This window comes from Procambarus clarkii, chromosome 20, assembly GCF_040958095.1.
Source record: "Procambarus clarkii isolate CNS0578487 chromosome 20, FALCON_Pclarkii_2.0, whole genome shotgun sequence".
Lineage (NCBI taxonomy): Eukaryota > Metazoa > Arthropoda > Malacostraca > Decapoda > Cambaridae > Procambarus > Procambarus clarkii.
The window spans coordinates 20829865-20852852 of NC_091169.1; the positions used below are offsets into that span (position 1 = coordinate 20829865).

General features: G+C 37.7%; 1 protein-coding gene and 1 non-coding gene across 2 annotated transcripts in view; both read left to right on the forward strand.

The window, feature by feature from the left end:
* The window catches only part of LOC123755381 (SH3 domain-binding protein 5 homolog), a 29259-nt gene extending 14937 nt beyond the window's left edge, over window positions 1-14322 (forward strand). The window contains 1 exon segment of the mRNA XM_045737954.2: window positions 237-14322. Within this exon segment, the coding sequence (XP_045593910.2) occupies window positions 237-1142 (906 nt within the window). The 3' untranslated portion in view covers window positions 1143-14322.
* A 7973-nt stretch (window positions 14323-22295) lies between these two features.
* TRNAR-ACG (transfer RNA arginine (anticodon ACG)) lies at window positions 22296-22368 on the forward strand. The gene has a single exon. It is a non-coding gene; the product is annotated as a tRNA-Arg (tRNA).
* Window positions 22369-22988: the final 620 nt, after the last annotated feature.

Genomic DNA, 22988 nt, shown 5'->3' on the forward strand with positions numbered 1-22988 from the left:
TTTTGTTGTAGCTGATTTTGTTCGTTTTGTTAGATGTGATAAATCACAATAAGTTTAATTTCTAAACATATTCAAAATTTATAACATTTAATGTATCTTTTCTAGTAATATACTATGAATCTGTGTTAAAAATATACTTAGTAAACACAGGTTCTAGGTTTTTGTTTCATCTGTTAGTGCTGGCAGGTCTTGTAAGTTTTACTAATCATATTAAGCATTTGTTTGTTTTTTTCCAGTACTGGGAATCTTTACGAGAAAAATTAGAGAAGCTCCAAGTCTGTAGTCCACAACTTGTAGTGACAACAAATGATGCGGCTTCATCAAATGGTGAATCTGCAGATGCCCGTGAGCGCTCTGTAACGGGGAGCAGCTGTGCCTCCAACTGTGATTTAGACCAAGTGGCAGGAATGGAAAGAGTCGTGAGTGGGGAGAGCTGTCATGGGTCAGAGGGTGATGAGATACATAGCCCCATGGAGGGAAAGGAATTGTCTCTAGATGATGTATTCCTCCGTGTAACAATCTATGCTGGCAATGTGCCCGAGAAGGGCAAATCTCTAACAAAAGAAGAGATACAGTGCTTGCCAGACAATTGTGTTGATGAGAGTACAAATTCTTGGAATAATGTTAATAAGGAACCTTTGTTATCCCGCAGAACCCCTGTTGGTGGTCATGCATTTGAGGTTGATAATTTAGATGTAGTTGATAGTAATGGACACAATATACCAGTGGATGATAGAACTACAATTTCTTTGGTAATGAATAAAGATTTAGCAATTGGCTCTGTAGAGAAGGAGATAGAAGTAAGTAAAAAGTGTAATGAAGGTGAGAGTGCTGCACTTGACGTGGATGTCAAGGATGTCAAAATTGAAATTGATGAATGCGATGCAGAAAACAATTACACACATGAAGATTGCAATAGCGATGAAGAAGTTTCGGAAATCATTAAAGGTATCAAGGAGGGTTATAAAGGTGAAGGAAATGTTGAGAGTGAAAGTAATGAGAAGCTGGGAGAGAAGGAGGAAGGAGATGGATCATCCAGTCCTCCTCCAGCCATGTGCCAACCATCCAGGGTTCTGAGTGTTATCCCAGAGTTAGTGGAAAGCCCACATGTTCCTGGAGATTCACTCTCTCAATCAGTTTAATATTACCTCTTAGCATCTGCTCGTTTCCGTAAAGGGGCAGATTATAAAATATACGCATATTTTTGTAGGGCTTTTTCAGAGTAGCAAGTTAAGTGTTCCAGTTACCAGTAGAAGCACTGCTGTCACAGATCAGGAAAATTGAAGACATAATTTTCATATGGCTGGTCCTTGTTAAAAATATTTTTCTTTATCCACTTCTAATTGATAGTGTATTTCACACATTACATTAGCTCGGCACCGTTATTAGTGTTGTTGGCTCCCCTGCTAGTGCTCGCTCATTGTGCTCTTTCATGTTTTCTAACTACTTGATCTCGCTCGCAGGTTAGTGCCCTAAAAGGTGCGTCTTGTGGCCTCGTTCATTATAATGCAAGTGGCAAAAAAATGCTTCCCCTTGGTTTAGCTCACCTAAATTTTAACATTGTTTAGCGAGTGGTTTTAAAGATGCATGATCTCATATTGTGGGAAGAGCTATAACACAGATGGTGTGGAAGAACATTTGCCTTGGCCACTACAGCACATACTAAATTCAATTTCGTATAGTTTTTAATACAGTACAATAAAACCTCTACTCCTGAAAATTATTTTAATTTTCATAAATTTTATGAATTATTTTAGCAACCCATAAAAATATATATTTTTTTTTTTTTACATCCAAATTGTAAAATGGTTAATCAGATTACAAGAAACTGATTTGATTTAAACATCTTTATAATTTATGGAAACAAGAGTTATTAAATCATTGTAAAAGTAATTAATTCTATGGAAGATAGGAAACACTGCTACATTATTCAACTCTGTTGACCTTGGTGCATGCTCTTTCCAGGTTAAGACGATGTGTTCTTTAAAAACACTTGAGAAATAATTTGAAAGACAGTAAATGTGCTTTCTGAATTCTCTTCAGGTTATATATTCTCTTGTTAAAAATTAACATAGATTTGCAACCTGTAAGGTTAGAGATCAAAAAATTTTTTACTTAAATCATTCGGTCTGGTTGTGTCCAATGTTTGTTACCGTCTTCATGCTAGACATGTAATGGCTGCATTTCCCTGCCACTGGTGGGTGACGGCAAGCGACATTTGTAATACTCGGATAATATAAACAAATTTTTATACTAACACCCAAAAGTTGGTTGGATCTTTTTAATCAAGATTGGTTTATGATGCTTTCTGTATAAAAAGATACATATTATGCATTTGCATCATTCAAATAAGTCTGGAATTGTGCACATTATGCTAAAGTGTGAATCTAGCCAGTTTGCATCATGAGTACAGTACAGTACTGTGTATTCTCTCTTCAAACTGAACTGTGTATGCTCATACTGGATCTTTTTTGTTATGCATCATGAACAAGAACTTGAGCAGCTTATAATGTCGATGATCTCTCTTCCCGCCAAACACACACCGAAACTACGACGTTGGTACAACGTTCGAACAAGTTTTAACACCTAACCTGTTATAACAACCAATATAGCAAGTTGTAACAACGTTCTAATACGTCATAAACACGTTAAGCCAAGATGTAACAACTTTATTACAAGTTGTAACAAGCGGAAAATAGAGAGTTACGGTTTCTGTTTCCAGGGTTTAGAGTATGCTGGTGACTGGCTGGCTGGTTTGTGTTCTTGTGAGAGTCCCAAAGCAACTGTGCTCTATAACCAGTCCAAGTCTTTTTTATTTTATTTTTTGTCATTTAGTTTATTTAGGGCTTTTGTATATTATAGTCAAGCTGTTAATCTTAGGGAAATAGCAGTGCTGTATTGTACAATAACAAAATCAAATGTGTTACTTTAAATCATGTATATTTAGAGTAGAGGAAGCCTTTATTAATTGTGATGAATAATTTAGATGTAATTTTCTAACCTCAGAAATACTATACAGTACCTGTATCTTGTGTTTGAATGAAATGTGTTGGACTTCTGGATTGAATGGTTGTCATTATTTGGTAATGTTTTAAGAATTATAAAAGGGCAAGCAGCCATCATGTATCGGTAGTAAAATTAGTATTTTATCTTTATTCTTACTGTAGGCCTATAGGCCTTTTGGAATGTAAACAGGTTATGGTTAAAAAAGCTATATATCCAAGGATGAAAAATGTCTATTTTTTATATATTATTTATAATATAGCTATATTGGGAAAAATGTATATTACAAAATTTGAAATGGTAAAAGGAATGTTGAAACATTGTATTAACTCTTAAGGCCAGAAAGATTATTTTCTCATGATGTTGACTTGTTAAACATATTTTAATTAAAAACAAAAATTACCAAGATTTGTCAGATCACTTGCAGTGCAACTGGTTGAAATATTCCTCTCATAAAGGATTTAATAAACTCAAGGTAATCTTAAGGTTCACTTGTGCAGTTGTCTGGATGTATGACAGAGCCATTATGTTTATAGAGAACTCTGTGCCATTATATAAATATTTTAAAATCCTTATTAGAAAATCTTGCCAAGATGCTATTTAATAATATTGAACAGTGACAGCCTTGAATAATTATTAGATAAAGTACTTGTCGGAATATTGTTTTCCTGTTCTCGTTGGAGGGCATAAACAGAGTGAAGACAATGAACACGTGCCTTGCATAATTCATTGTTATTGTTATTTTTTCTCTAACCATTTGTTTTTTTAATTGGAAACAAAGCTTCAAACTTCGTATTGCCAATAATGGTTGTGTTCCCATGGTCTATCCATAAGTGCCGAAAAGGTAAAGAAATGTGTTCAGTTTCTTCTGTTATTTCTTTAACGTTTTCATTCTAACAAACTTTTTTGGTATTTTCAGCATCATATTTAGGTGTATTAAAGTACTTCCAGATCAAACATTTCAGTCTTTCAATAATTAAACTACAGGTTAGATTCTACTTCTATCAAATTCAAGAACACTTGGATGTCATATTCCAGTGGATTCATTCTCATCTCACTTTCAAGACAATGAGAAATGTGCCTTGAGAGAGTGCTACTTTTATTATTACATATTGCATATTTGCACTTTTTAATGTTGAATAGGGTCGCTTTCTTGATGACATTACATCTCGCCGAAATGAACGACCATTTCACTCGATTGTGCCCTACTTGAGGGTAGGTATCATATCTTCATGTTAAACTAATAATGGCTTTTTAGAGAAACTGTCCTCCCTCGTGACCAATGCCTTCACGGGGCAGGGGAGGGGTGAGGGATTTAGATGGCTTCAATGCTCTGAAGGTAATTTGAGAGTAGCTTTCCATGCTCCTATTTTGGCCTAAGGCGAGAAGCGAGACAATACTTGGTCATATGGATTCACACTGCTCAAGGATTCTCGGTATGGGGAAACCTCTCCTTTCTCTTCATCTGGAAGTTGATCTTGCCCAGAAGCCTAAACTTCTTGTGGGTAACTTGATCTTTTGGTCGAAGATAGTCAGGTGGCTGGACTAGGAGTCAAGCATTGTCATGATGATATAAAGACTGTGTTAGAATACCAAGGGCACTTCATTGTCTAGGTGTATTTGTACAACCAACCTTTGTGTCAAATGGTCCAACATCCTTGATGTAGCCTAAGTTACATTTGATAGAACCCCTCTGTTCTTGATAAGAGTTCAAATATTAGAGATTTGTCCCTTGCTTGTGCAATACATATTGTAAATTTAGTCATAGTCCTTCTGTTTGTCAGTGTGGTAGTCTTTTGCCTATTTGTTCAGAGATCGGCCACTCTAAATTGATGTGTGCAGTTCAACCAGCTCGTTGTATATATATATAATTGAGGTGTTCATCCTGCTTTTTCTTGATAACGTCAATTTTAAATTGGAGTAATCCCTCCTGCAACATAAATAAAAAATTTCTTTCCCTAAGATGAAACTTCAAAATACTTTAGACTTATCTTTATTAGCATAAGATTGCACTGCTCGTGCAGTGCACAGGGAGCCGAGCGGACAGCACGCTGGACTTGTGATCCTGTGGTCCTGAGTTCGATCCCAGGCGCCGGCGAGAAACAATGGGCAGAGTTTCTTTCACCCTATGCCCCTGTTACCTAACAGTAAAATAGGTACCTGGGTGTTAGTCAGCTGTCACTGGCTGCTTCCTGGGGGTGGAGGCCTGGTCAAGGACCGGACCGCAGGGACACTAAAAAGCCCCGAAATCATCTCAAGATAACCTCAAGATAACATGGCCTGTTCCTCTGCCCGTGTACCTCTTCAAAATTACTTTAACATCCATGTCCATAATCTTGACTGATATGTCAGTTTTCACTCCTACATTCTGATGCCCTTTACCTCCATTGTCACACCCTGAACCCCAACTCGCTTCGTCTTGGCTCTCTTGCTGCATTCATAATCATAACTGATATTCAATCCCATCCAAGCCTCTCCAGCTGAAGCTCTTGATGACACAAGTTTTATCCAGGCGACAAACCTGCACCTCCTACAGCAAGAGAAACCCACTTCCTAGTCTTCCTCCCTAAGGTAAGGTAATGTACCTATTGTTCCTCTGAACCTTCCACAACATCCATGTTTGTTGTTAAGCCTTATGACAGCCTGGGTTTTCTATTTGGCAGTTGCCCAAGCACCTTTTGAACTTTCCCTTTAACCCTTCTCTCCTCAAACCTGTCTTAATACTCAAAAGTCTGTTCAGTCTTTAACAGGTATTGAGTTTTACATCACAGTTGAGGGTATATCTTTACCTTGCGATCCTGGAACTACAGTGAAAGCTTTGTAAAGAGACCTGGAGAATTTTCCGCTGGGATTACTAAATCATCTTGGGTGTGATGTCACGAACAGCTTCACATACCAGGCAATTGCCAGAGACAGCAGGTCATCAGCCAAGCTATGGGAGTAGATCTACTCTCAAAATCAACAGGTCAGACTATTACCTTTTGGAAAGGGGAATATATATATAATATAGGTATGTAATATACATGCACATTATGAGTACAGAAGATCACAACGCTGATCTCAAAAAATGCTAAATAACCCACAATGAATGGAAATAATTTTTCATCGGAGCATGCTTTTGGGTTTACACCCTTTCTCATATACTGTATAATCTCACTTAATCAGTCTGATTTTCTGAAACTTTAGGTTCTCGGCAGTTTTTGAGGCCGGATAAAAACTATGTGGTATCCAAACAATCGGATAGCTTGAGATTTGGCCGGATAACGCAGACTGGCACAGTCCTAGTCAAATTTGGATAATTTTTTTAGCAAGCCTTTGCCATATTCGGATAATGGGAAATTTGGTTACGAAAATTTTCAGGAACTACACACTTACAAATTTACAGTATCCTGCAAGAAGACAAACTACAACAAAGCTGCAGTTTCTCTTAAATTATATTCTTAATTTATTGTTGTGGTACAAAAAAATGTACAAATATGGACATTTTTGGACTTTCCCTTTAAGAATTCTGCTTATCTGAATATTTGGCTTCTTAGGCAGGGGGGCTTATCAAGGCTTATCACTCCATTTCCATCTTCACCAATGGGTCTAAATCTGCAGATGGTGTAGGCTACTCTTGTTTCCTGACCACACCTATGTGTGTGGCCTGCCTCCTGAGACTAGCATCTTCATGGCAGAATTGTATGCTCTTCATCAACTGCTTTCTCACTGTCTATCCTCCTCTGTTGTAGTAGTTGACTCTTTCAGTGCCCTCATGGCTCAGGAGTTCTTTAATCCAGTACATCCTGTGGTAGTCAAAATTCAACATTGGCTGTTTCTTATCTCTAGTAGATTTAAGACAGTGGAGTTTTGCTGGGTTCCCAGCCATATTGGCATGTCCTTTAATGAGCGTACGGACGCTGCCACTAAGGAAGCTATCCGCATCTGTCCCTATCTCCCGTAAAGATATTCTTTATTCCAACTTTAACCCAGTTATTCATTCCTTCATTCTTGCCCGTTGCCAGGGTCGTTGGTCTTCTGTTACTGGTAACAAACTGCGTGCTCTTAAGAGTAGTGTCTCTCCATAGCCTTCCTCCTACCACCGTAACCGGTGGTGGAAAACGACTTTGGCGAGGTTAAGTATTGGCCATACACGTTTAACTCACAGGCACTTAATGGAGCGTTAGCCTCCTTATTGTCCAAACTGCGTTGTCCCTCTTAGGGTCATGCATATCCTTGGTGAATGTCCTGACTTCCAGGACGTACATGTGTTTTACTTCCCGACCGTCCTTCACGGTCACTTGTCTCTTGATGGAATTCTTGGTGAATTGAATACCTTTGATATTGTTCGCCTTAGGCGTTTTTATTCTTGTATTGGCATCATTAGTGATATTTAGCGCCCTATGATTATCCCTAACATTTGATGGTGCTACATAGCCTTCTCGGCTTGGTGCTTCTCTGGTCACCTCTCAGAGGTGACCAAAGAAGTTACCTGGCTCCCAGATAATACACTGCATGACTTGATCTTCCCTGCAAGGTTTGTTGATGAGTGTAGTAGTTAAGAGTGTGTTGTCTAACTGCAATCGTGGTTGGGGCACGTTTATCGCCTAGTGCCCTGTTCAATAGTTCAACTTTGGGCAGATCTCACTGTAAGCCTACATGTATATAACATGTTAATACACACTGACTGCTTGTTCCCCAACACAATGAATTAATTATGCACATAGTTACTTTGAATATTTGCAGAAGGTGTGTGTGGGTCACCCAAGTGGTGGCTCTTGTCTGGGGCTTCCTACACCTTTCTCAGCCTGGTATTTATGGTGAGGGTTTGGATTGGTTTACTTGATATGGCTCTCTAATCCAGAAAACCTGTCAGCATGAGTCCTCTGAGCTAGTTTCCCTTTACCACAGTTTTCAGCTGAATTGTTATTGTTTCCCTTTCCAATTTTGCATTTGACACTGCTGATTATAGTTCTTATTGATGTGATTTTGATTTTGAAGGCTGATAGTCATTCCTTTTGTCTGTGTAATTCAGCTTAAGTGCAGAGCTTTAACCATCGAGTCTGTCTTTTGTCAGCATTGTACCTCTGTTTTTACCCAACCACCTTCTTGAGCAGCAATGTATCAGGTTGAGGCTGTTTTGTATGACTGTGCTTTAAAGTATGGCCCATGTTTGCAGCAGGTGGCACTGCTGCCAAACCTCTCCTATTCTACAAGGATGAGGATTTTAATGTATTTCACTAGATACTTTTGTCAAGTTTCCATGGGCATGGCAAAACTGAGGGAATAATTAAAGGCAATTTTTGTTCTCCCAAGTTAACTAAAAATGTATGTTCAAATAAAGTTGATACTTTTAATCATGAGACTTTATTATAGATGCAAAATCCAGTAGTTAATATTGTATTCTTTCCATTGTGCATAAAATATGAAGTTTTTGGCCAAGGAATAAGTTAAACTGAAGTCTTAGGTAAAGCGGTAGGATCATCATGGTCCATATTTACCAAGAGAGGACTAAAGTTTATCTTGAGCTTTATTTTAATCATTAAGGAGAGACTTTACAAGTCAGTACGGTGTATAATAGATGAGCTTAGTACCATTATATTGTGTATCGTAAAATTAATTTCTTAAATTGTTTAGAATGCTATTTAATCGAGAGTACTCAGCTGGTAATGTATTTACATTTAACCTTTGTGATTTTTCATTCTAAATTGCCATGACATTTGGTAGCAACATGCTTGAATATATGAATGGAACGGAAACTATAATTGTATAGGAAACTATAATAATTGGTTGGATGTTCATTTGGGCAGAGGATGTGTCGTTAAATAAATTTGCTATTAAACACCTTAGATATGATGCCCTAAATGTGTGTGTTCTGGTACATCTGTGTTACCTACTTAATAGTCGAGTTATTTAAAACTTATTTAAACAATTTAAATCCTTTTATTCGCTTTGTAAAGAATTTCTAAATGTACCTAATAAGATAGAGAGAAAGGGGGGGGGGGAAGGTTTAGCAAAATTAATAATCTCATTATGCTTTATCAATTTGAACACATTTTCTGTCAATTACAATGTGCATCAGTCATTATTACAAGTTTCTACTCCCCTTCTACTTCTAATAAAATATATTGCTGCCCTTTTACCTCAAATATTAGTTGAACATAGCACTCACTGGAGAAAGTCATCATTCCTTCTACTAGTATATTATGACATTAAGAACTCGCACCACCGCATCACTTGGAAGGTTGTTAGACATTATTCCTCGGACATTTTGGGTTCCCTTTTCTCTTGCATTGCTGTCTCATCTCTTATGTATTATAATCTTGTTTGGCTATCAAGACAACAGTAATTTTTCTTGTTTAATATTGTAGGTGTTAGCAGCGAGTATAGTACTTGTTTCATACCTGTAATAACCAAACCAATATGGCAAGGTTTTTGATAAACATTTCATGCATTGCTGATGAATAGTAGCTAATTAACTTGTAAGGTGGTTAGGACCCAAAATATTTTAAGATCAACACGTTTGATTCGAGGAATTCACTCTTCAGAGGATGTTATGAAAACATAACTAGACTTTAAAAATAAGGAACTTTAGATTTAAACTTGTTCAGTGTGAGATTCCACTTCATAGATAATGCAGCCTAGGGTAATTGTATTATTTCCATTGTTTTATACTTCGATATCTAATGGGGATAATATAAAAGTTAAAAATTACACTCGTTATTGTATGTTCCTAGTCAAATGTTAGATTTATTGCAATTGCTTTACCATACTTTTAGAAATGGAAATAAAGCACATCATAGTTTACATAAAAATGAATTAAAGGTTTGGCCTCTAATCTGCACAAAACTTGGAGTGGGAAATGAGATGACTTGGTAATGACACATTATGTTTATGGTACCCATGTTTTATTTAGAGAATCTGTAGGTGGCTTCCAAAGGTTTAAGCTTAGCAGCAAATGTAGAGAACATATTTGGTGCATCCATAAACTTAGTGATTTTGTTTAGAATTTCATCAGATGGTGCCTGATCTTTCAGGCTAGGGTAAAGATGGTCTGGGAGTTGCAGGCTTGAAAAGAATGCACATGCATCATTGACTTACAACCAAGGGACATTTGTTTGATTCCCGGGCAGGACAGAACTAGCTAGGCACATTTAATTATAGTATCTGACATTTATATATATAAATTATTTAATTATATCACAAGTTACCATAGCACCTAAGGTTATTGAAGAGACCCAAACAAAAAGAAAATTAGTTAGAACAGAGTAGAGCTATGAAAGTGACATCTGCATGTCTGTTCTTGAAAAAGCAAATCAAAGGCATGGTGGTCATTTACAAAAAAAACTGGATTGAGTGGTGATAGTGAGGTGTTTAAAGCCAGTTATTGCTATGGAAGATGGGGCCGCCCCTGTCAAATAATCTCTCTCCTCTTCCTCGCCACCTTCCACATACACCATCAACTCTATTAAATACAGGTAAAGTGAAAATAAATTTGGATTTTTTAATCTATTGAGTATTTTGGGGGGATCTGGAACAGGTTAATCTACTTTACACTTACTATGGGAAAATTACTCATTACTCGATTGGCACTCGAATAGCCTTTCGGAACGAATTTAATTAGAGTACACCACGGTATCAATATCCACCATGTAATGGTGGATATCAAAAACCTTAATATAGTCATTTACAGGACAGGTACAGTATATAAATAAAATGGATGTTCATTATATTCCCCCCCAAAATTTAATGACTGCAGTGAGCAAAATATTAGTCTACGAAGCTTAGTACCTGTACATATGTGCAGTGCTACAGAGGATGTGTGATAAAGAGGGACCATGTTTAATAGTAAAACATGATACAGTATAATAATTTTTCCTGTGTGAAGTAAAGAGAGGTGATGTTAGTATAAGGGGTTGTTGTATAAAAGCTAAAATTAACTAAACTTTGTGCATTTTCAGTTGCCAGAATTATCAGGTGCCTAATTTATGTATATATACATAATATTTATATACTGTACTGTATATGTATACAGTACAGTGTGAACTCGTTCACATGAACTATATGGGCAAAACCATTTTTTTGCATGGGGGAATTTAGTTTGAATAGTCTGACCTCTGGCAATTCCTCCAATTAAAAAAATGTATATAGAATTGTGAAGGTCCTGTATCCCCTTGTACAGCATATTCAGGTTTGTCACTTGCTAGAAGACTAGTGGAATAACCCTGAAGCACGTTTAGCAAAATACAAATCCATCATAGCCCACCGTTCTCCAACACTAAATTAAACAAAAAAAAAATGTTAGAACATTTAATTATTACAGTCTTTATTTTGACGTATGTAATATACTTATCATTGGTGAACACTTCCATACTTAAATTATAACAATGACAATTATTCATAGGCGTGCATATAGCATAATGACCAAGATTAGTACCATGGTTGCTGCTTTTGAGACCTTATTAAAAATGGCAAATATGGTGCATATGATGCGATAATTAATATATATATAGACTTGTTCGCCCATAGCAGCTCTGATGTTCGAAAGCATTTGGAAATAATTGTTTCGGTAATTTTTTTTAGAATAATTCTGACAATAATTCTTGTCTCATAACTTTTTATATTACAGTAGTGTTTTTGTTCATATTTCTGTGATTTATTAATACTGTATATATTTAGATTTGGCACTAAGTACTTTTGGGCATTGACAATCCACATAACATGTGCAATAATATATTCCTTTCAGCTGCTATATATATACAGTGTATATATATAATATATATATATAATATAATATTGTACTGTATATATAATTATTATTATTGTGTAATACAGTATAACCTGATAGAAAGTTGTATAGTATTTGCTTTAAAAGATTTTGTGCACTGTTCAATAGTTTAAAATTAGATAATGTCGGCTGTTAACATGGCAGGGCCTTCACTGGCTTACGCAAATATTCCTCACTGAAATTACCTTGTTTGTTCAAATTAACAGTTTGCACCAATACAAACTGTCTGGACCATCTAGGAATTCAATAGAACGAGGTTCTACTATATACATGCTGTATATTTTTTGTCATTTTATTTTAATGAAGTTTTTCATAACATATGGGTAATATTTTCCGAAGTGGCATAACTATAAAGTTATTACATTTGTTTAATTTTGTTGTGTTTAGGTTTCTTGAACATTGAAGAACTTGGATAATCTTAAAGGTGCTACTTATCTCATAAGAAACATTTATAATGGTCTATTCTCAGGTGGTGTGGTCTGTGTAAACTCTTTTGGAGATTTAAATGTCTTTGTAGCCTTATTAAACCAGTTTAAGTAAATGTTACCATCATAAGTCATTGTGGGAGGTACACTGAATTGTTTCAGCCATGCTCCAAGGTGAGAAACTATGATTAAAAATTAGTGTAATTGTTCGAGTAATACTGTATATAAAATTGTGCCATATATCTCGGCTTGATGCCGACATGGTTTATGTGAATATGTAGGAGGTGGCCTAGTTGAGGACCGGGCCGTGGGAGACATTGAGCCCCGAAATCATCGCAAAGTAAGGTACTGTACTGTATGTAGGTGTGACAAACCAAATGTTTGAGATTTTTCTACATTGCCTTATCTTAAAATATCCCCAAAAATTTCTGATGGACTAAATACATGCACAGTATATCTTTGGTTCCCATGCTTCTGAAAAAATCAAGAGGTAAAGTCTCTTATGCCATAAGAGGCATATTTTTCTATACAGCATTTGTCGTTATTATTGAAATTATTGCTACTGTATCATTATTGAAAATGTCAAAGTTCTGTTGGTTTAGTCTGGTATAGAGGAGGGAAAATTTTGGTTGTCTAAATTAACTATTTTGATATATTTCATGTAGAATTACCGGTGCCTGTGTAGTTAGAGGGTAATGGCTTTGCTCATTGTGTCCTGTCTTCCCTATAATCTTCACCATAGGAAGTTTTGTGGCTTTTGATGGGTTTGGCTTAAATTCATTCCATCTGTCTACTACTGTGCAGAAGAGGATTTGCCAAAGTTTTTGGGCAACTTGGTTTCCTTAGTTTAAATATATGGAGCTGTGGTTTTGATGTTGATAAAAAATTGCTTAATAATGTTGTGTGTGGTCATGTCTTCTAGTTTAAGCATAATGTACAGTATTTAATACCTCTAGCCTCTCTTGTGCTTTAGACCATGGAGCCATTAAGTAGTGTGTGTATTTACAGTGTAATTCTATAAAAATTATGCATGCAGTGATACAAAATTTTTCACAAACTCATATTTAGTTTTTGTATTCTTATTATTCTTATATTAAGAATATATAGTATTCTTATTTAGATGTGAACAAAACACTAGTAGCACATCCTATTTAACTGCAAATAACAATAAATTTGAAAATCATATGGGGCTAATGTAACAAAATATAAAACAGTTGAAACATGATAACTCATAAAAGAAATGCCATTTTTTTCATTGCAAAACATTGCATTTACATTTAAAATTTTAAAAATTAAATATATATGATTGTTGACTGGAACCTGCATTTGGTTTTATAAATGTTGTTCCTAACTTCGTTGGCTAGAATCGATAATAAGTTATTCGCTGTCGTGAAAGATGAAAAATTTTATATTGTCCTTGTGATATGAAGATTAATGTTAAGGCAGACACCAGACAAATAGTTAAAGGTAATGGTAATGGTTAAAATTTAAGGTGAATTACTACTCAGTAGAAGAATATTAATTGAAGTGGGGTGGGGAACAAAGTTGGAATGCATGTCTTATGCGAGAAGGGAGCATTGTAGAACAGCCATTTAGAAGAGAAAATGTACCAGTTTATGGTGCAACTTGAGAAAGTAGTGAGAGGACATAGCTAAGGGAATGAATGCTGAATAATTATTTAGATTCGAGGATAAAAATTGGAATATGCTGTCAGAAGTATAAGATGGGAGAATTCCTAGGCTTTAATATGAAGGTGTTCATGAAACAGGAGATGGGGGAAAGATAAAATGTTATAACTTTACTGGTCAAGGGATAGGAACGGTTTCAGGCTCATTTGGTAAATATATATAGGTAGGATTAATTAGCAACAAAATATTAGTAATACTGTGTTACAAAATCACAAAATGGGGAAAATAAATTTTGTCATGGATGAATGTAAACATCTTTTTATGTTGAATAATGCACTTGATAAAAGTTGCAAAAAAGGCAACTATAGAATTTAATTTTTGTTCTGGTTTTCAGTAATTTTGGTACCTTTATATTTATGCTGTAGTTGATAGACTATCTTTGCAAAAATGTTATGTTACAAAGCTATATCAATACTGTATAATAAATATATTCTTTAAATTATTACATATTATTATCCTCAATATTTACCCTATTCCTGTGGGGATGTATTATTTGTATTTTCTCATTTACCTTACACTTCATTATACTGTACATTGTACAAGATTACACAATTACATATTTGATTGGTTACAAAATGTGGATATCAAGAGGAAATAAAAGCAAGTGTTTCGTAAAGGCTGTAGGTTTTGTTACTGTAAGCAAGAAAAGGATGCAGTGGGCATTCCCCCTCCGAATCACTACACTGATTCCCTGGAAAAAGTGAGCTTGCCGCTCTAGGGTCTTTTGTTTCGATACGCCGAAAACAAACTCCTTAAGAACCCTCTTTGCACGCTCTCCCCACAGACCAAGGGTCTCGGTTGCTATTGGAACGAAGTTGTAATGGTGATCTATTTTCCTAGGTTGATTTGTCTTATCTGTGAATGGCTACGGCTCCTGCTTGGTCAACAGAGGGATTGATGTATGTGGCTGCCAAGGTAGACACAAAAGTAGTCTCACACTAATTGGCTGCCATTTTTCCATGGGCACAGTGTGATTCCATCTGGTCATCCAGCAAAGCTAAGAGTGTTATGGTTCAATAGATTGCGAGGCTCTGCTGGGCAGAGGCAAGGCTACTCTTAATGACGTCATTGTCTTAGTCGGTTTGCACTCATGACACGACGGATTTTCTACAGTGCAGGCCATGCGATCTAAATTAGTTTGCATCTACCTCGCCACAAATGCACCTATGTACATTATGGACTGGGGCAGCGAGCCAGAGGGTGACTGCGATACGAAGCTGCTGCAGATCAAGAAGTGTGTGTGTGTGTGTGTGTTGCAGACATAAGGACTGCCAAAAGGAAGTTCCCAGCATGGGGAACCCACACAGTTGTGATGCACGTATGATTACTAGAGGTTGTTTCTGTCTCCAGCAAATCTGTGACTTCTTTGTATTCAATGAGGCTGTCCCAGCTGGATTGTTTTTCTTTCAGTAGGGTTGGTCTGCCAGGGTACCTCATTTTGTGTTGCATTCCATGTAGTGGGGGGGGGGGGGGGGTAAAGTATTCCTGCCGAGTCACGCATGTTGTCTGAAGGGAATTTCCTTGACCAGGTCATCTGATACCGAAGACGACAGGAAGGCTGGGACAGCAATTTAAGTGGCAGTCGAGCCTGACTGGACAAGTGACTCATTTCAAATGACAGTCATTGATGGAAAGGTATGTTTTTTATGTACCTTTTATTACATTGATATGTTTTTTTTCTGTAAACTAACACAATCACTGTTTGAAAACTTTATCCAGTTCTGCAGAGTTGGGTTATGTATGCCCAAGATACAGTAGGCATTTCCTCTCTGGATTGCAACACTAAGGTGCTAGAACAGAAAACTGGCCGCTCTTGAGTCTGTAACGTATGTTAACGTTATGTTATTTGGTTGATTAGACACAGTTTAGTGTTTTGTTATATTTAGTATTGGTTACAGCAGTCTGTTTGTGGGCTCCCTTTCCATTGGAGACTTTCAGCACTGTGGAGAAGGTGGACCTGCTGCCTGGGTAACAGCTTCTCCCCCCGAATCGACCTACCCTGGCTTTGCGCCTTGGTGAGGCCACTCCAGACCAGGCCGACGCCAGTGCGCAACTCCATAGTTTCCTGAGACTGATGGATGCCTACTACTACTACTAGTTGAGACGAAGCCTGAAGCAGGGCAGAGAGCCGATTGAGGCTGGGGATGGAGAGCTCGAATGCGGGGCGAGTGTAGAGAGCGTGGCGCTCTAAGTGCTAGATCAAGAAAATCTAGTTGACTTGAGGCAAAGTTAAATAATTAAGATTTATAGTTCACCTGTGGTATACATAGCTACCACCTATGATATCTTATTTTAGTATTTTGGATGATTTAAAGGCTTAATTATTAAGATTTAGTGAGGTTAAAAAAAAAAAAAGTCGTCAGCGAAGATGATAGCTGTTAACAGATGAACGCTCTCTTTACTAAAATGAAAGAGTTAACAAAAGTTATATGTCTTAATTTTGTGTCAACTAATGTTTCAACCCATGATTTAAACCACTATTCTACAGAGCATCTTGTAAAAGTTAGCACTTAAGAGAAATTATTGTGCTTCTCAGTAAATTATAATAAGCACTATAAATTATTACATTTAGATTATTTCGTACATAAATTAGTACAAGAATGTAACAACTTGTATATATGTAAAAAAAAAAAAAAAAAAAAGTTTTCGCTAAACATTATATACAATAGTATAAGCTTTGAAAACGTAAAGAGAATGAATTGTAGGAACGTCAACAGAAAACGATATGACGTGGCAATGTCCATGGGGGTACACTACTACAAACAGGATGGATATCGAGTTCACAACAACTCGCACGATGTTTGTGAGGTCCGCTACCACCCAAAAGAATAGGTATGGGGTCCACTACCAACTGTTAATGGGTATTGGGTCCACTACCACCTATTTGATGTGTGTGGATTCCACTACTGTCCACACGATGGGTACAGGGCTCAGCACCGCCCATGCACTGGATGGGTATGGGACTCACTACCACCCACAGGATAGGTATGGGGTCCACTACCGCCACGAAGATGGGCATGGGGTCCACTATCATCCACAGGGTGGGTATGGAATCCAGTACCATCCACAGGATGAGTAAGGGGTCCACCACCACCTGTAGAATGGATATGGGACCTCCAACCGCCCATAGGATGGGTATGGGGGTTCACCATCATCCACAGGATTGGTATGGGGTCCACTGCACACATGTGGGCGGTAGTGAACTCCATATTCATCCTGTGGGCGGTAGTGGACCCCATACTCATCTAACAGTTGGTAGTGGACCCCATAAACACCCTACAGGTGGTAGTGGACCCTAGACCCATCCTACGGGTGGTAGTGGACACCATACATATCGAGTGACTAGTTGTGGACCCTATATCCATCCTGAGGATACACTGGCAGTGTTGAAATCAGCAATATTCAGTGTACAGGTTCCCAAGTAGGAAGACTTGAGAGGCAACAACATCAGAGGCTGGTGTCATGTGACAGACTTGATGTAATGAGAGGCAATGTCGTGTTATGTTTTCCGGTTGTTGTTGTTGTTAAAGATTTAGCTACTCAGGACGAAGTATCCATGTAGCACGGGCTATGGTGAGCCCGTAATTGAGTTTGGTTATACATGATAACCTTTTTCCTGTGATATTTGGGTCTAAGTTTAAAATGGAGGAGAGGACTTTCTCCTTTGTCCCTGCTTATTTATCGCTTCTGTTTTAGTGCACTGGTTTTAATCTTGTTTTATTAACATTATCTTGGTGGCGGATGTAGATGCAGAATGCTCACTAATGAGTCCCATTCCTCAACAGCTTTTCTAATCATTGTAGTCGCTGTGGAATGTGCATCTAATGCAGCTGCTGTCGTTGGATTAATGTTGAGTTCGATGCGCAGGGGTTCAGTAGCTTCACATTCCAGTAAGTAGTGCAATAGTGGCGCCTCTGCTTCAGTTTCACAGATGTGACACTCTTTAACTATTGGGTTCATTACCTCCCAGCAGCACTTCTAACCAAGTCTGAGTCTGTGTATGGCTACTGCAATGTCTCTGGATATCTTTTTGCCAGTTTTCCGGTCGTTGTATATGTTCTTTAGTACCCCAAGACGGTCTTAGTAGCCTTCGTCTCACCTTGGGAAGACGGAGACAGAAAGGGCGAGGAAGGTGAAGGGAAGTCTTATTTTGAAGACGAGAGGAGCACCACACATTCTCTTGTGCCATTTACATACACAAAACCTTGTTCCTAGATGCAAATTCTGATCTCAAACTCTTCATTGTCAGATGTAATAGAACCCATAATCACCACACCAGAAATAAATATATCTTTGATCAGTCACTAGAATCAAATTAAATATATGTAAACACTCCATGCAAATAAAGGGACCTAGTTTATGGAACACTCTCCTTAACGAATTAAAAAGCTGTCCAACATACGCCTTATTTAAAAGTAAAGCCAAAAAGTACCTAATTTCATCCTCATAGTTTCCTACCTCGTGCTTCAAACTCGCACTGTATCTTGTGCTCCCCTCTCCCCCAATATATGTGCCTAAGCCATACAACTTCACCGTTATAGTCACTGCCATCATTTTATATCATGGTTGTTATGTTGAATGCAAATTTTACTATAATGTATCTAGAAATAATCCTCAAATTATGCTGCAACGTACCTGTTGATAATCCTCAAATTTCACTATAATGTACTTACTATTTGTCTTCAAATTTTCTTACAATGTACCTGTTAATATTTTTCAATTTTGCAACAAATTACCTACTTAAATTTTTCTGTTAGATTAAGGACCTGTCCGAAACGCTATGCGTTCTAGTGGATTTACAAGAATGTAAAATCATCAATGCTATGTACTCTCATAAACCTAATGTATCCTTCTTGTATAAATAAATAAATAAATAAATAGAAAATGTTGTGTTAGGAACTTTGGGTTGTTGGGTTTCTTAGTCTGTTATTGCATATACTGTATACTTGTTATTGCGGCCATTAACAGTTCTTGACTGACAGACGATTACTACTTCACTGCCGAGTCTATTACAAATGTTCTGTCCTACCTGTTGTTCTCTTGCAACATTTACATTAAAATATTGTATTTGGTTTGTGAATTAGACTTTGAAATTAACAACAATGCCAAACCTGTCTCCTGAAGCTCACATCAAAAGAATAACATCAGCGGCCTATGCGAGGCTGGCTAACATCAGAACTGCTTTTCAGAAACCTGTGTAAGGAATCCTTCAGAACCTTGTATACCACATATGTAAGGCCAATCCTGGAGTATGCAGCCCCAGCATGGAGCCCGTATCTAGTCAAGCACAAGACGAAGCTGGCAAAAAGTTCAGAAGTATGCCACTAGGCTAGTCCCAGAACTAAGAGGCACGAGTTATGAGGAAAGGCTGCAGTGAACTGCACCTCACGTCGCTGGAAGACAGAAGAGCTCGGGGAGACATGATCACCACATATAAAATTCTCAGAGGAATTGACAGGGTTGACAAGGATGGATTATTTAACACGGGTGGTACACGCACAAGGGGACATAGGTGGAAGCTGAGCACCCAAATGAGCCACAGAGACATTAGAAAGAACGTTTTCAGTTTCAGAGTAGTTAGTAAATGGGCATCTCTTCACTAGGAAGAGATGCCCATATTTCCCTCTCAGGCAAAGTGCATGCTCGCCCCAGCCCTAGGCTGGGGCGCCTGCCAGGCCTCAAACCGTCCTCAGACAAAGTACAACTTTCTTCAGGCGCAGGTGAGGAGTCACAATAACGTGGCTGAAGTAGGTTGACCAGACCACACACAAGAAGGTGAAGGGACGACGACGTTTCTGTCCGTCCTGGACCATTCTCAAGTCGATTGTGGAAATCCTTCAGAGAGCTGCAACTCGCAGTTGCAGGCCTACTAGCAACTCGCAGCTGCAACCTACTAGCAGTTGCAACCTACTAGCAACTCGCAGTTGCAACCTACTAGCAACTCGCAGTTGCAACTTACCGGTGCAAGTAAGTTAGCCGATGAGTTAGCAAAAGAATCTGCCTTTAATGGAGAAATTGAGTATAACTTTATATTGTCAATAAGCGGTCTGAGAGCAATAGTACACCAAGAACTTCAACAAAATCTTGTAGATTTGAGGCAAAGTGAAATCGACACCAGTAATTCCATCTGTCATCATGCTATCATGCAAGAAGAGCCGCACATCTATGGATCATCCAATAAAATCAGCAGACTTCTAGATGTTACTATTGCCTTGCTTAGACTCGGTTACAAGTATCTCTGGGAATTCTCATTATCTGCCGATGTAGACCTGACCACATGTAAACTATGTCAACAAAATTACTCGCACACCCTCCGTCACTATGTGATGGAGTGCGAAAAGATACGTGAATTCAGAGACAATTCTATAACAAATGTACCAGAGATGTGTAAATATTTCTTTCAACATGATCTGCTACCAGAAAGCCAAATATCCCCAGTTTGCTAACTGTAGATACAATACAATACAATACAATACAATACAATACAATACAATTTTATTTAGGTAAGGTACATACATACAATAAATATTTACAACGATTGTTTAACTTATAGGTATAGCTAGTACATACAATGCCTAAAGCCACTATTACGCAAAGCGTTTCGGGCATGATAAACTTAAATGACAAGCTTAATACTAATTGAGCATAATGAGTAGAATGAAAACAAGAAATGAAAACATAGATGAAAAAGCAGCACAAATACAATTATGTCGACAAACAGCGCTCTTTAAAGAAAAAAACAGACATTGGTTGACAATAGAAGGGTAAGGTAGGTTACAGGGAATTTATTAGGTATAGCTTCGCTTTTAACTTAAACTGGTTGAAAGAGGTACAGTCTTTAACATGGTTGGGAAGGTCATTCCACATTCTGGGCCCCTTGATTTGTAGAGCATTTCTAGTTTGATTAAGTCGTACTCTAGGAATATCAAAACTGTATTTATTTCTGGTGTGATGCTCATGGGTTCTGATACAACCTTCTATGAAGCTTTTGAGATCAGGATTGGCATTATAGTTTAGCGTTTTATATATGTATAATACACATGAGAGAATGTGCAGTGACTTAATGTCTAACATATTCAGAGATTTAAGTAGGGGTACCGAGTGGTGTCTGGGGCCAGAATTGGATATTGTCCTAATAGCAGCTTTGTGTTGAGTAATTAGAGGACGTAAGTGATTTTGGGTAGTAGAGCCCCAAGCACAAATACCATAGTTGAGATATGGATAGATAAGGGAGTAATAGAGAGTCACCAGGGCAGGGCGTGGTACATAATATCTGATCTTAGAAAGAATGCCCACAGTTTTTGAAACTTTTTTTGATATGTTTAGAATGTGTCCCTGGAAATTAAGCTTGTGGTCAATGAGAATGCCAAGGAATTTACCATCTAATTTGTTACAAATTTGGGTATTGTTTATTTTGAGATTTATCTGATTAGAGGATTTATTGCCAAACAGAATATAAAAGGTTTTGTCAATGTTAAGGGTGAGTTTGTTGGCAGTTAGCCACAGATGGACTTTATTTAGCTCAGTATTTACTGTGGCATTTAGAGCAAGGGGATCAGGACTGGAGTAAATGAAGGTTGTGTCGTCAGCAAATAGAATTGGTTTGAGGTGTTGGGAGGCATTTGGAAGGTCATTAATGTAGATGAGAAAGAGGAGAGGGCCAAGTATGCTGCCCTGGGGAACACCAATGTTGATGGGTAGGGTGGGATAGTAACTAAGTGATTGTAACCTATCCACCGCTGCCCACTGGATGGGGGGCGGTGTGCAGGACAAACATATCAACTGTGACACTAGCTCTCCACATATGTCTGTTGCTTAATTTAGAAACTGTACTTAAATTGTGGTCGATCACGAACCCATTGATGATGTGACATGTTTAGTTTAGTTCATTTATTATGCACCCCATACCCATCTTGTGGGCGGTATATAGTGGAAAGGGTTACAGAGGCACATAATAGGCTCAGGGACTGAAAACCCCACAATTCATTTAGTTAAGCAAGTTACAATCTTGATGAGCTAGTTACAAAATTCAGTATAAGTCGTCACATCAACAATGGGTTCGAGAGCGACCCCAAGTACAGTTTCTAAATTAAGCAACTGACATATGTCGAGAGCCTAGTGTCACAATTGTTATGTTTGTCGCATTGAATTTTGTAACTAGCATTGTGTTTTGTAACTATTTTGTAACTTTACCTAGAAGTAGGTACCCAGGAGTTAGTCAGCTTATCGTAGAGTTGCATCATGGGCGGGGATCAGTAATTCGATCCTGGTGGGGAAGAGGTGACTTCGATAAAAGATTAACGTGTATGAATATATTCTAGCTGCCTGTCCCCTGACACTATGAATTAATTAAAATACAAAATAAGCAAAATATAGTTATTATACTAAATTTAAATTCACACTGTCGTTCAAGGCCTTGTGGCGCAACGGATAACGCGTCTGACTACGGATCAGAAGATTCCAGGTTCGAATCCTGGCAAGGTCGTACAAAGTTTTATTTTTCTCTAACTAAATATTGTACATTTATTGCAAGCTGTAGCAATCCGGGCTTTTCCTTCACCTGTATGTTATTTTTATCAGGTGACGCACATCTTAAATATTATATTATGCCGTTTTGGTCGCCCAGCCTGTTGCTAAAACAAGTTCCTCTTAACGTTCTATATTTGAACAGTCCAATTTCGAAAGAAATTGGACTGTTAATACACAAGTATCTTGATTCACTTACATTGAATTGCGGTGTCTACGTATGCTAAACAAACTAACTTTTTTCTTACGTACCTATTACCCAGTCTGTGAGCAGTAGTGGAGAGGTTTCAGAGGCAATCAGGATCTGAACCAAGAAGTCATTTAACTGAACAAATCAATTAAAACTGAATATGTGTGTGTGTGGACCTGATCCAAAAACCATAGTCAAACTCTTCTACTATTGTTGATATGTATATGTATCTGTGTACATGTATGCATATCCTTGCCCGAAACGATGTGTGTAATAGTAGCGCATGTATGTACTAGCTCTATCTATAAATCCAACATTATGTTTAACTCCCCCTTGTATATATGTACTTTATCTGAATAAACATTTGATTTGATTTGTGTGTATATATG